Source organism: Melozone crissalis, unplaced genomic scaffold, assembly GCF_028551555.1.
Source record: "Melozone crissalis strain CALT ecotype California unplaced genomic scaffold, PUWL_Pcris_2 ptg000060l_1, whole genome shotgun sequence".
NCBI classification, from domain to species: domain Eukaryota; kingdom Metazoa; phylum Chordata; class Aves; order Passeriformes; family Passerellidae; genus Melozone; species Melozone crissalis.
This window is the reverse complement of record NW_026535838.1, coordinates 185,520-198,601: the sequence shown is the minus strand read 5'-3', so window position 1 is coordinate 198,601 and position 13,082 is coordinate 185,520. Positions and strand designations below refer to the sequence as shown.

The window sequence follows — 13,082 nt, the reverse complement described above, 5'->3', positions numbered from 1 at the left end:
TGGGAATCAGTCTTTGTTCTTTCCCCTCCTTGCCTCTACTTCTGGGGGCATGATGGAACGGTCTGACCCCTTTAGGGCTAAAGCCCTATGTGGAGTGTAGAGACAGGTTTGTGGCAAAGAGGTGAGCTAACTCTCACAGGAATCCTTTCTTTTGTGTCTTTGTGTTTCATGGAGGTGAGAACTACAGAGGAGAAAGCTTACTTCATATTACATGAAGGATGGATGTGTGCGATTCCCACCCTTTCCTCATGTTGTGACAGTCAGTGTGCGCAGCATACTGCGCGTGTGTGCATCCTTGGATGGCTGATCCGTGGTGTTTGTTTTTGAATGGGGCGAGGGCTGTCTGCTAAGAAGTGCTGTCAAGAACTGTAGTTGATGGACGTTGGAATATCTGGTGAAATTTGTGAAGCAGTCATGCAATGTTCATTCATCTACCTTAGTTTCACTTAGGGCTGTACCATTTGTCTGCCCAAGTCTTGTGGTGGTAATAACAGGGCTTGAAATTTTCTCCCCCACTTCTTTTCCCCCTCCCTTCTTCCATGTTTCTATGTTTCTTTCCTCTCATTTTCCTTCTTTCCCTCCTTCTCTCTCTCTCTCTCTCTTTTTCTTTTCCCCCTCCCCCCGCTCCAGCAAGGCTGATGGATATGCAGAGTATGTTAAGAAGCGAGCAATACTGTCACTGAGCTGATGGTGCTCAGTGACTCCTCGGGCTTCTGGCTGGTCTGTACTGCAGGAGCTTGACACCCTGACCACTGAGGCATAAAAAACAGAGAATTGGAAGCCTCAGCCTGACAGGCACTGGAGCATCCCCCAGAGAGGGTCCACGATGTGTGTCTGTGTGTGAGTGTGGGGAGGAGGGCAGTGGGGATGGTGGGGGAGGAGGGCAAGACAGGAGAGGATGAAACAATGAAATGTCAGCCCATTCCCACCCACAGCCCTGCTGCAGCAGTGATAAACGCTTGGAAAGTGCTGCTGCCCGCTCCATGGCATGCACAGCATCAGCACGGAATGGACCGTGTCTGTGCAGCTCCGGGAGAATAGGACAGGGGAGGGAGAGAGGGATGGAAAAAGGGAGGAAAGGATCAAGGGAAAGGAGACTGCTGGGAGAGCTGAAAATGCGGCGTCATGTTGTCCAAGGGGAGAATGCTTCCCCTTGGGATGAAGCTCTTGCAGGCATAAAACAGCTCATAGTGAGCTTTGTTTCAAGCCTGGAGTGCTCCTGGTGCAGGAGTGACAGGACAAGCTTTTCTGTGCACTCTGTGCAAAGAGCCCACAACAGCGATCTACATCTCCTGTCCTGTCCACTCTGTCCCTGGCTCCATGCACTGCACAGCTCTCAGGAAGGATGTAGCAGCAAGGCTCGCTCCCATCTGCTTTTGTGTGTCACATCAATCAGGCAACAACTGTTTTGCGCAACTAAACCAGAGCTAAACCTTTGAAAATCTCACTTTCCTGTGGAAAGGAAGAAATGCGACCCCTGGGGAAGGTGGTGTGTGATAGCCTTCTTGTAGAACAGGCACCCAGAGAATGAAAGGATTTCAGTGTGCCACACATTGGCAGGAGAATGTGGCTGTGACTTCAGGCCTGGGAAACATTGTGACTCTCACAAGTGAAGTTCCCAGACAGACCTTTGCCTGTGTGCTTTGCAGGCTTGGGCAAATACCAGAAACACAGGCTGGGCCAGAGATGAGCAGGATGCCCAGGAGCTATAGGAGCAGGGAAAAATCAGGGAGGACTCTGGGCCAAACAACAGCCTCAAGTGCTTTGATGCAGAGGCAGAAAGGACCTAAGAGAAGCTGCTGTGTCCTGCAGGAGAGAGATGGATCGCTGTCTGGTGGAAGGCAATGGGGATGCTCCTGTCACTGGCTGCAGTATGTTGAGCATCTCTTTGGGCATTGTCAACTTTGCTATGCCTTACTCTTTTAGAATGAGCACTCTGACAGAGGTAACCTTCAGGCACTGAAGTCATCCATCAGCCATAGGGACAGGAGCAGAGAACTGTAGGTACTGTGTACTTCCCTGTGAAGAAAGGTTTGAAACAGCTCCATTTTTCCTGGCACAGGGTGAAGTACTGCCATTCCTTAGAGGCAATAAGGAAAACTCTGAGCTTGTGAAGAGATGTTGGCACAGCAAGGTGTGCTAAGTGTGGAAGCACTTGCTGCTGCATATTTTGGACCTTCTCTCTATGGAAGCTGTGCTGGGGAGAGAGAGTAGGTTGCTCCTTGTAAGTGTCATGGGTCCAAAGGGCTGCAGAAAAGAAACAAGGAAGAGATGCTAACAGAGACTTCCTGTAGCAGACAAATGATGGGCTGGTCTGGCCGTCAGCACACTCGGTCTGTTCATCTCGTGATGCAGGCAGAGAGGCAGCTTGTTTTTCACTGAAGCAGAATCATATGGAGATCAAGCCATCCTGGACCTTACCATATGTTTTGGTGACCAGAGCATCATCCCCTCTTCCCTGGCACCAGTGTGCCAGCAAATGGCCTAAACCATGGCTACTGGCTGGCCAGGAGACCCAGATGTGGTTTCCAGGCTGGATCTATAGATTGTATGGGACAAGGGTGCTTGAGCTGCTCAGGGGACACTGCCAGGCGTCCACTGCCTAGCTGGGGTTATGGCAGCTCCTGGATGTGGGGTCATGGCTATGCCAGTGCCGAGCACCAAAGCAGGCAAAGGTCATAGCAAGCATCTGCTGTGGCCTGTCAGCCCTCAAATCTTGCCTTAGGAAACATACCCTTTCTCCTGCTGTGCTGTGCTTTTATATATTTACATGTGGGAGAGGGAGAAGGGAAGGAGGAACAAAGAGAGAGAGGAGGAAATCTGTAATTCAAGGAACATTTCCTAATAAAACAGCAGCAGTGTTGGCATTTGTGTGGTGGAGGGGCCAGGTCAGAGCCCCATGGTGTAAGGCTCTGTTCTGAAGAGCTTGCAGCTGAAGTATGAAGCAGGTGACATGTGAAGAGAACAAACAGATGGGAAGAATGGGAGCTGGTGGGGAGATAAATAGCCATAATTTTTCAAGCCTTTTTTGTGCTTTTGTCTGGAGGGTTCAAATCTGTCTGCAACTAAAGCAAACATCCCTCTCCTTGGGTTACAGTGTTGGAGAAATATCTGGGACCATGACAAGTTTTCCATGAAGGGTATCCAATATCTAGAAACTGTCTGGTACATCTTCTCCTGCAGCAGTGACCATCTGGGCAGCCCTGTCCTTGTATTGTGCTTCTCTCCTGAGTCCTGTAGGGCTGGAGAGGCAAAGGCCAGCCCCATCAGTGTGTCCCAGAGGCCTGGGTTGCAGCACAAAAAAGCCATGTAAAAGATGTTTGCGCCCATTTACTTAATCCTTTATTCCATATTCCCCTTCCTCAAGGCAGAGTGTCCACCAGTGCTTTTACTGTGGCTGTAAGTAGAGCAGAGCACACACTGGAGAGCCCTTTTACCTCAGAATGGTAACTGTCATCTCAAATCAAATGACCTTTTTTTTTGTCTTTGTCTCTTTAACTTAGGGAGCGAGTTTTCTGGGAGCCCATACAGCCACCCACAATATTCAACATACAACGACTCCTGGAGGTTTCCCAACCCTGGACTCCTGGGTAAGTGTTCACCCCTGTCTAGAGAGATCGTGCAAGGTGTGCAGTGTTTGTCCGGCCCTGGGATGGGCAGAATGTGTGTCCCAGCTTGTCCTCAGTCATGTTTACACCCAGAATGCAACTGCAGGTCCCCACTGGGATGCATGATTGCTCATGATTCACTTTGCCAGCAAGATGGCCCAAATGTCTTGTCTTCCTGTTTCTGATAAAAATCCTTCCAGAGACATAGGGCATTGCTGGAAAGCTGAGTCACCGAGTTTTTTGAGGCTACGGGACCCTGTTCAGACAAAACTTGTGGTGCCAGTTTGCTTGCAGCCAATTGTAAGCTCCCCTGCTTCCCATGACATTGCTGCTTGATTGTGTGTGTGCTTTGCATTTCTCCCTGATCTCATGTTGTGTTTGCTTCCCAGTTGTGTGTATGCCCACTCCATCTCTCCTCAGCAAGGGACCACTGGTACGGCCTCACTGATGCCAGCATGGTCCTTATGAGCAATGGGAGACAGAAGCCCTGTAACTCCTGCAGGATCATGGCCCTCATGTGAAGGATAAACATAATCTATTTTACACCCCGTCAAAAGCTGGCCCACTTTGACCTTATATACATGTAGCATGCAGTAATTAGAATTTTTCCCTGCATAATTTGCATGGATGAGGTAAGTAAAATACCAATTAATTGTCATCTCTCAACACAGGAGTAGCATGCCTTAGAGATTTCCAGATTTATGGATGACAGGGCTGTTATATGTGACCTCCAGCAGCGAAATAATTTTGAATTTTTGTCATACTTTTTTCATCCAGTTTCTTTGTTTTAAGTAATTGAGTCCCCATGTAATTGAACCACCCAGGCTGTATTCATCATGGTTCTTGTCCTTAAACAAATCCTTTGGGAGCAATAGACAGCCTCTGCCTCTCATGCCATGGTGCTGGTGTAATGCTGTTATTTGCTGTGCCACATTTAAGGGTTTGTTAGCGCTTCCATCATAAATCAACAGACAGATCTTCAGCTAATATGGATGGGCATAGCTGCACAAAGCCAGGGGAGTCCCCGTGCTTAAACCCACTGTTTCCATGGCCACAGCCAGTGGTGCTGGCAGAACTTTGGTTGAGCAGCATGGGGAAGATGCTTTTGCCAGAGGCAAGAGCACACATCATGCTTTCTTCATTTCTCATTTTGCAACTCCTTTCTAATCAGTAAAGCTGCTTCAGCAATGCTCTGCATCATGGATAGGCCTGGGAAGCCAGGTTTTGTGTAAAACAACAACAACAACAACAAAAAAACTTTAAAAAATAATTTCCTTCTGAAGTGTTAAAGAAATTGGCATGATACTAAAAGTAAATGACAACCCAGCTCTCATCCTGCTCTTCTGCATGAAGACAGGACTTCTGGAGAGGCTCCTGGGCTGTTTACTGTGTTCCTGCCTGGGGATATTCACCTCCATTAGAAGGGTGTGCACTCTTTCTGGAGCCATCCCAAAGCCATTCCTGAGCCACGCCACCAGTGCGGGCAGTGGCCCTTCCATTCTGTCAGCAGTAGGTTGGAGCCATGGCCTGCTCAGCTCTTTATTGGAGGAGATGGACCTGTACCAGCTCTGAGCATGCTGTCCACAGTGCTGGGCAGGGCAGGTCCCTGTGATGCCTTGAAGATGCTGAAGATGGGTAAGTCTGGTTCAGCAGAAGACTTTACACAGAGGCCAGTCATGAGACAACTGCTTGCTGCCAGGACCTTTTACCTGTGCCATATCCTTTTTTCTACATTGATCCTCTTTTTCTCATTTCCTTTCTGGATCATGCATTTTTGGGGGCAAATTCTGACTCATCTTTGACATATGAACAGTTATGGGCATAGTGTGCTTCTTACAGCAAAGCTTATTCTCTGGCTGGAGGGGATTTCTTCAGCGGATTTCTTCATGCATTTACCCAGAAGCATGCTGTGATCATGTATTTACATGAGGCAAAGGCAAAAAGAATCAGAGGCTATAATACTTTTCAAGAAACTGTAGCTTTCTTGAAATTGAAGTGCTTCATGCTATAATGTCAATGCGTTTTTTGGTTTTTTTTAAGGCAAATGTAAAATATATAATCTTGGCTTCCTTATTTTTGTCCTCTTCAATATACTTTGTTTCAACATTTAAAAAAAAAGAAGAAGAAGTGTGAGGTTTTGTTCTGCAGTCCTAAAAATTAACTTACCATTTCAGTTCAGTCTGATCACAGAACTGGGGGGGCTGGAGTTTCCTGGAGAGGGAATCCCCTGTCTGACCATGGGTAGGTCCAAGTACCATGGTATGGTCTGATCAAGAATGTGTCTGCAATCAACTGCAGTCAATGGGTCAGATGTCTCTTGTGCCTCACAGAGATCCCTCTTATCCACAGCTCTGCCTTTGTCACTCGAAGCCTGATGCTACAATCCCTTCTCCCTAGTGCCTGCTAATCCCACTGGTAGTTTAGGGCAAGGAGGAGTCTGTGGCAGGGCCTTTAAACCTGCCCCAAGTCTCCCTGCACACTCAGAAGGTGCTGTGTGATGAGCCTGGGCACACTCAGTGGAGAATAGATTAATTTGAACTATATCCAGGATGCTTCCACTCCTCTCAGGAGTATACGTGAGTGCATTTAGTAATTCTCTCCCGAGAACAAGCTCTGGCAGTATCAGCCTCAGAGCAGAAACCTTGACAAAATTAATCAGGACTGGTACATTGCCTGACACAGTTTGTTTTACAAAGCCCTGCTCCTTTCACTGAGATGAAAGTGTAATACTGTAAGCACTTAGCAGCACCTACGTTCAATTAATTCCCTGTGCTGAGAAGGAAGAATTGCACTACAGCAATCACACAAGTCTGAGACCTGTGAAAGAGGAGCTAAAAGCAAAAATGCCATGATTTGCAAGTGGAGGAAAGGATACTTGGACTGAAAAATTATATTTGGGTAGAGTAAAAAAAGAGAGATGAGAATAGTGAGAAAGCTTTGGTTTTTAGTCCCCAGTCTTTGTCCTGTGTGTGTGGAATAGCAAGGAGGGGTGTGTGGTGGTGTCTTCAGGGGAAGGCAGAACCATGCTCATGCAGACACTGGGAATTGGTTGTCTGGCCCCAGCGGAACATCAGCTACTCACCATTGCCCTCCTGTCTGCTCTGCCCTTGCTTTGATGCTTCTCGCCTCTGCACCACACACCAAGCCCCTTCTGCCCCAGCTGTTGTGAAGCCAGTGCAGATGGGGGAAATGTCCTCCCTCCTCTCTGGGCAGTCCCAAGTTCTGTGCCCCATGGCTCCTGGGGAAGAGCAGACAATCAAGCCACGGTCCTTTAGAATGATCAACAGAAGCAAGGGCAGAAGAAGTCAGTTACCTGCGGCAGCTTTGCAGTGTCTTCATGCTCTTGCATCCTGCATCACCCTGGTGGTGCCCACACCTCTTTGGTGTCAGAGAGAATGTTTGCTGTGGGAAATGACTCAGTCTCACCTCAACCACAGCAAGAGTGAAGACAGTCCCCAAGTTCCTGGGGGAATGTGCTGGGAAGAGGACATAAACCCTGGCTACTTGTGTGGTCTGGCTTAGTGGCTGAAGTGGGTATCTCTATCTCTTAGCCAGACAAAGAGTTCAGGGAAGGAACATCTTTTTCCTTTCTTTTTTTCTGCATATTGTCCTGCAAATGACCTGCAAGCAGTACAGTGCAGGGATGCACACGGAGGCACATGCATGAGCCCATGAGAGGCAAATGTGCATGTCTCGGGCTCAGGCTCTTGGCACATACAGGTGCACACCAGCATAGGATCAGCTCAACATGTGCATGGTAAGGACAGATAACAGCACACTGTCTAATGAAGAAAAAAGGTCAGTTTTTGTTGGCTTGTAGCATTTGTCTCAATCCTGCTCACTGTGGGTTGTGTCTGATGCAGCGTCCCTGCTCACACGCAGATGCGGTCCCTGTGCGCGGGCTGGGAGGCTTTGGCTGCACCATCACTGGGCCCTGTCTGCCATTCTGGCAAGGCATCGTGCAAGGGCAGGCCTTGGAGCCTCTCAATTAGGATTAGATTCAATTCCTCTGTGGGATTCTGTGGAAAGATTAGAGAACAAGTAGGTGCTAGAAATGACTGTGTCAAGAAGTAAATTGATGATTGTATGAATTAGAAAGGAAAAATGACAGAAGGATGGACTAGTCTGTTCTGGATGGGGGCATGGTGACAGGAAGAGTGAGTGATTTCATTTTTCACTTTAAATACAAGCTTATTTGATTGCACAGCTGAAAGGCAAACTGGCAAAATCTAACTTGAGAGAAATGTAAGGCCTTTGGAATGCATGGGAGAAATATTGGGCTTTTTGTAGCTGCATTGAGTCAGAACAGATGTAGAGGAAGAGGGAGTGTGAAAACAAAGGCTCTGACCCCCAAAAGACCCCAGTTACCCGAAAACCTCAGAAAGCACTGCATCCAGCTCTGGTGGGACCCACACACTGCTCCATGAGTCAGAGTGAAATTGTTCGGGGCTGCTGGATTCCTCCTGTGTGTTTCTCCTCCTGCCTGAGCTGAGCTGCCATGACTAGTGCTAGTGCTGATGCTAGTGGGGACTGGGATCTCTGATGAGCTCCATCACTGCCTGCTCCACACTGAGCTCCTGGTGCTGTGATGGGTGAGGACAGCAGTTCCACCTGCCTCTTCACTGGCCTGTGAGCTGATTTACCTCCAGGTACTGCCTGCCACGATCCCCAGGGACATCTGTGCAGCTGGACTGGCCATGAGGGGACATGGGCCAACAAACTGGGCATCCCAAGAGGGCAGCTCCCACAGAGCATCCTCAAAACCCCAGATAGACATGGCATGCACATTTCAAGGTCTGATCAGCTGTTAACTTTTGCCTTTGCTCATTCAAGAGTAGCCAATTCAACCAGGGAAGTTTTCTCTGCTTTCAATGTCTTGAGTTTGGCTGGGATATGAAGGATACGGCATTTAATTTTAGGCTACCCATGAGAATGGTTTTCACTGTCCTTGTTAAGCTTTCCAGTATTCTCCAGGAAATATAGCTCGTGAGGCTGGGGCTCCTTAGCCCGATGTCAGTTGCCTGAAAGAAGACTATCTGTCCAGCCCAGGATAGCAGTTGTGGTGCCCTCAACAGATAACACAAGACTACACTTGTGTAAACATACGTGGAATGATGACCTGCTGAAGGGATCTGCTTTAACGCCATTGACTATGGCTTAAAATATTTTTGCTTTTAGCAAATAAACCTAGGTCAGATTGGCTCCTGCCTAGGAGTTTGTACAAAGATATCTTTGCAAGTGTTTATCCTGGTCAGTGATTTCACGGACTCTCTTGAGTATTCTTGTGTACAGTAAAACTGTCTTTCTGGTCAGCTAGACCACACTCCTGAAGATTGCTTTACTTTGTTTAAACCCTTCACAGCAGGTTTGTCTGATTTTGGATGTCTGCATCAGTAAGGATGCAACTGAGGACAACACAGACCCACACACTGTGTACGAGCTCTTGTTTTGCCACAGCACAGTGCAGGAGACACATTCCAGCAGCTGAAGTCCTCTGTTTCTGACCTCTCAAGGTTCCAGAATCAGAGTGCCACATGCTGTGGTAGGATACTGATCATGACGAAGTTTTCTTCTCTGACCAACTGTGCTGAGCAGCACATTGCGCATATTGGGCAAGAGCAAATGCTGCCTGTGCTCTGTTTTTTGGATGCATCAGCTTGTGCTCCCTTGGAAATGAAAAGCTGGAGGCTGGTGATGAAAGCTGAGCTGATCTCCTGATGTGGCACTCTGGACAAAAGCAGCCTAGGAAGAACAGCTGGGCTTGCCTGTCAGATTGAGCCTGTTGGATCCAGGGCAGTGAGGTAGCTCTGCATTTTGCTAATGGTTATCAGCAACTTTCCCTGATTTTAGGGATTAGGGTAGCCTAAAATCCCTGTGTGATTCTTACTCTGTGCCTGGGCTTTTGAACCAGCAGCCCTCAGGTAATCACTCAGGTAATTTTGGAGTGAACAGCCAAGTGTTCCTTGGGAGGCTGTACAATAAGAGGAGACAGCAGGAGGGTCTCCAGCCTCCCAGAGGGGAAGGCTTTTGGCTCAGCTCAGAGCATGTTACCAACAGCACCAGGCATGCCAGCTGGGTTCCCCTTGCAGCTCCAGAGGATGTGCAGGGCCATGGTGCTAGAACAACTGGGGCACTGCTACACTCAGGCCATGCCTAGGGGCTGGGCAACCACTGGACCTGCAGGGACAGTGTTTGCTAGTCTGGGATGGGAAGTGAACAACCAAAAAATGCACCTTTGGCTTCACTGCCACGGATGCTTTCCTAGGGGGTCCACAGTCCCCACTGAGGTGGTGTCACGATCTGTCCTAGTGAATGGATGTTGTGATGGTTCGTAGGGGTGATCTCAGGGTGCAAAAACCGACACGGTACAAGGGGGTTTGCAGTGATAATCAAATCAAATGCACCTTTATTGAATGACCACAGCAAAATGCGATGGAGAGATTAAGGGAGAGAAAAAGATAGAGAAAGAGAGAGGAGAAAGAGGGGTTATAGCTACCAAACATAGAGACGAAGTCCTTTGGTCCAGTCCACTCAAGGATCCGCCTGTTACGTTGGGGAGATCTCAAAATCTCTAGCTAACTCAGAGGTTTTTATTATGATAATTCTGTTGAAAATTGTGAGCAGGGGGAGACAGATACAATAGGGAACAGATGTAACAGGTAGTCCATGTTCTCAGCAGTGAATGAGAGCCATTGTTTTCTTGCTCCAGTGGTCACAGTCTGCAGGCAAACATCTCGCTTCGGTCAGCTTGCCTCCCCACACACCTGCCCCGGGCTGGGGATCTCAGTCCCAGTCCTTGGAAGGAGCAGAGGGGCCTTTCAGGAGTTTCATGTCTCAGTCCTTGATGGAAAAGCTTCTCACATCTCAGTCTGTCTGTCACGGTGGTTGTAAAACAGGGGAGGGTCTTCGGTGGGAGACCACCTGAGACTCAGGAGAAGTCCAGCCAGGCCGAGAGCTGGGACAGCTTCCAGAGCTGCTATTGTTGCAAACGGGGCACGGTGCTGCCTTCTTAGCATGCAGCAAACACTCCTGTGGAAACAACAGCTTAACACTGAGCTTTCAGCTCTCAGGGCCCGTGGCGTGTGACTGTTCTCCTTCAGAGCCAGATATTCTAGACAGGGCGGGTGTCTTCTCTTCAGTGGGTTCCCAATGACAATCGTGAGGCAGAGGAGGGAAAATTCGGACAGACTCTCACAGGTGGTGGCATCGCCTTTTCCTGGTGGGGCCAGCTCCTCTGTGTCACTGAAGCAGCAGAAGACACTGCTGCTGCAGCAAGTCACATCCAGGGCTGTGAAGACCTTTGACAGTGTCTGATAGACTGCTGTCCCATGTGTGTTGAAGGCAGGGAGCTTAGGATGGAAGGCAGCTCTCAGACAGGGCCACTCATGACAACAAACCCTGCAGCCCTTACTGCTCCGGAGCTGTTACTCGCATTGGCTCATTGTTGCTCATTCAAACCTCCCTGACAGTCTTAGATGAATGTGGCTGAGTACGAGTCCTTTCAGAGGGGTTCTTCCACACTGTGATGTGCCTCACGTCCCTTGCATGTGAAACTGGTGACTTGCAGACCAAACTGGTAGCACCCTGAAGAGAGAAAATTCCCTTCTGAGGATGGATTGGAGTTGCTTTCATTGCAGGTGTGCTTCGAAGGTTTCTTAAAACTGGTGCTGGCTGGACAGATTGGTATCTCTCTGGATACCAAAGACTCTTCCTCATTAAAACAAATAGTCCAGGTTCCTGGTGATCCTTGGGTAATCATCCTATCCACCAGTGCTTAGCCCTGCAGGACAGACACTTTTCACCAATATTTTTCAGGCCTTTTCTTGGTAAACAAGTGCTTTCATTGAAATACTTTGAATACTTTGGGGGTCAACCTCCTCCTTCTAAAAGGAGGGGGAAAATTAAAAGAAGTCGGAGCATGGTAGTATGTTGGGGTTGGAATATCTTGATTTTCAGTTGTGAAAAGTAATTAACTTCTTTTCATGAAGTAAATGAAGTTGATGTTTTGAGTGAAGGAATGGAAGAAGGTATCGAATGGCAAGCAGCAATGCAGAGCAGCGGTAGCCTCCTTCTCATGCAGAATGAATGAATGAATGAATGAATGAATGCAGTTTCCATTCTATTTACCCAGCCTTTCTTGAGGCTTTGGCTGGATTGCTCTCTGCCACCCATTGTGAGAGCACTGTGAGCGGGCAGCTCTCCGCCTTCGTGTTGCTCACGAGGTCCCGTCTCTCGCAGGCTCCCCGTACTACTACAGCGCCACGGCCCGCGGAGCCGCCGCGCCCGCCGCGGCCGCCGCCTACGACCGCCACTGACCCCGGGCACCGGCACCGACGGCGTCGGGACAGCGCGACTGCCACCGCTCATCTCCCGCCACAGGGCTGCCTCTCCGAAAGGGAAGCAACGTGATCACTGAAACGTTACTCTTAAAGCTTGTTGAACTGATTGTTGTACTCTTGAATCTGGTTGGGTCCTGAATCAAACAGAGAAACAGGAGGAAGTGGCACTCCTGAAGCTCTGTGTGGTCAAAAACGTGTGGTAGCTTCATGTTCTTTGCAGCCGGCTGGCTACTGCTTTAATCGCCTGCGGGTGCCATGGCTGTATCTGGGGATAAGGAAGAGGTGTGAGCAGCTCCCCCTGGGGCAGCTCCCTCTTGCTGCACACTGAAACAGGCTGTGAGACTTAAGGCAATTTTCTTTTCTTCTTTTTCTTCTTCTTTTTTTTCTTTTTTCTTTTTTTTCCTTTTTTTTTTTTTGTGTGTGGCAAAGAAAAAAATCAGTCTGCTCAACTTTACGCAAGCACACCACTGTAAATATTTGCTTGTTTGTATTACTGTAAGAGTAGCTTAAGCATAAACAGCAACACTGTACAAGAATGAAGTCAAAACACATCCAAAAGTGTGTTTTGAAATTGGTGCACTGATTCAAAGAACTCAGTAAGCTTTAAGCAACTTTGAACCAGGTTAACACTCGTTGTGGCTGTATTTTGGGCTGATGTTGTTTCTATATAGAGCATCCTATTTGACAGTTGTGTGTGATCATGCTATATGCTGGTATCAAACACATGGGCAACTGAAAGACATAGGCAATTTTGTGATACTTTACTGCTTAATATTAATTTATGTTCATTTGTCATCATACTAAACACTGGAACAAATTTACTTGTTTCAAGTTAATTCCAGGAAGGAATTCCTAAATAACAGTTGACACCTTACATATATCTCTACAGATTGTGTGCTAAATCCCAGTCATGAAAACCCCAAGGGGAAGGCAGAGAAATACTGTGGTTACGATTTTAGTTAAGTGCATGTATTGAGTGGGGGGTACCAGGCATGAGGGCAGCTGCACTCACATTCCAAGCCAAGCAGAAAGGGAAATTTCTTGTTTCGGGGTGTCTGTACATTTCTGTGAAGGCATTGCAGATTCTGTAGTCCAGACATGCCTGAGGGGACTTTTGCCCTGCTAATTCTGTGTT

The 13,082-nt window shown here is 48.1% G+C and overlaps 1 protein-coding gene across 7 annotated transcripts in view; it reads left to right on the top strand.

Moving 5' to 3' along the window:
• The window catches only part of PAX5 (paired box 5), a 134,740-nt gene extending 122,817 nt beyond the window's left edge, over nt 1–11,923 (top strand). For all 7 annotated transcript variants that reach the window (XM_054287591.1, XM_054287589.1, XM_054287587.1 and 4 more), the window contains 2 exons: nt 3,504–3,590; nt 11,847–11,923. In XM_054287591.1, the coding sequence (XP_054143566.1) occupies nt 3,504–3,590; nt 11,847–11,923 (164 nt within the window). The remainder of the gene's footprint in view (nt 1–3,503; nt 3,591–11,846) is intronic.
• Nucleotides 11,924–13,082: the final 1,159 nt, after the last annotated feature.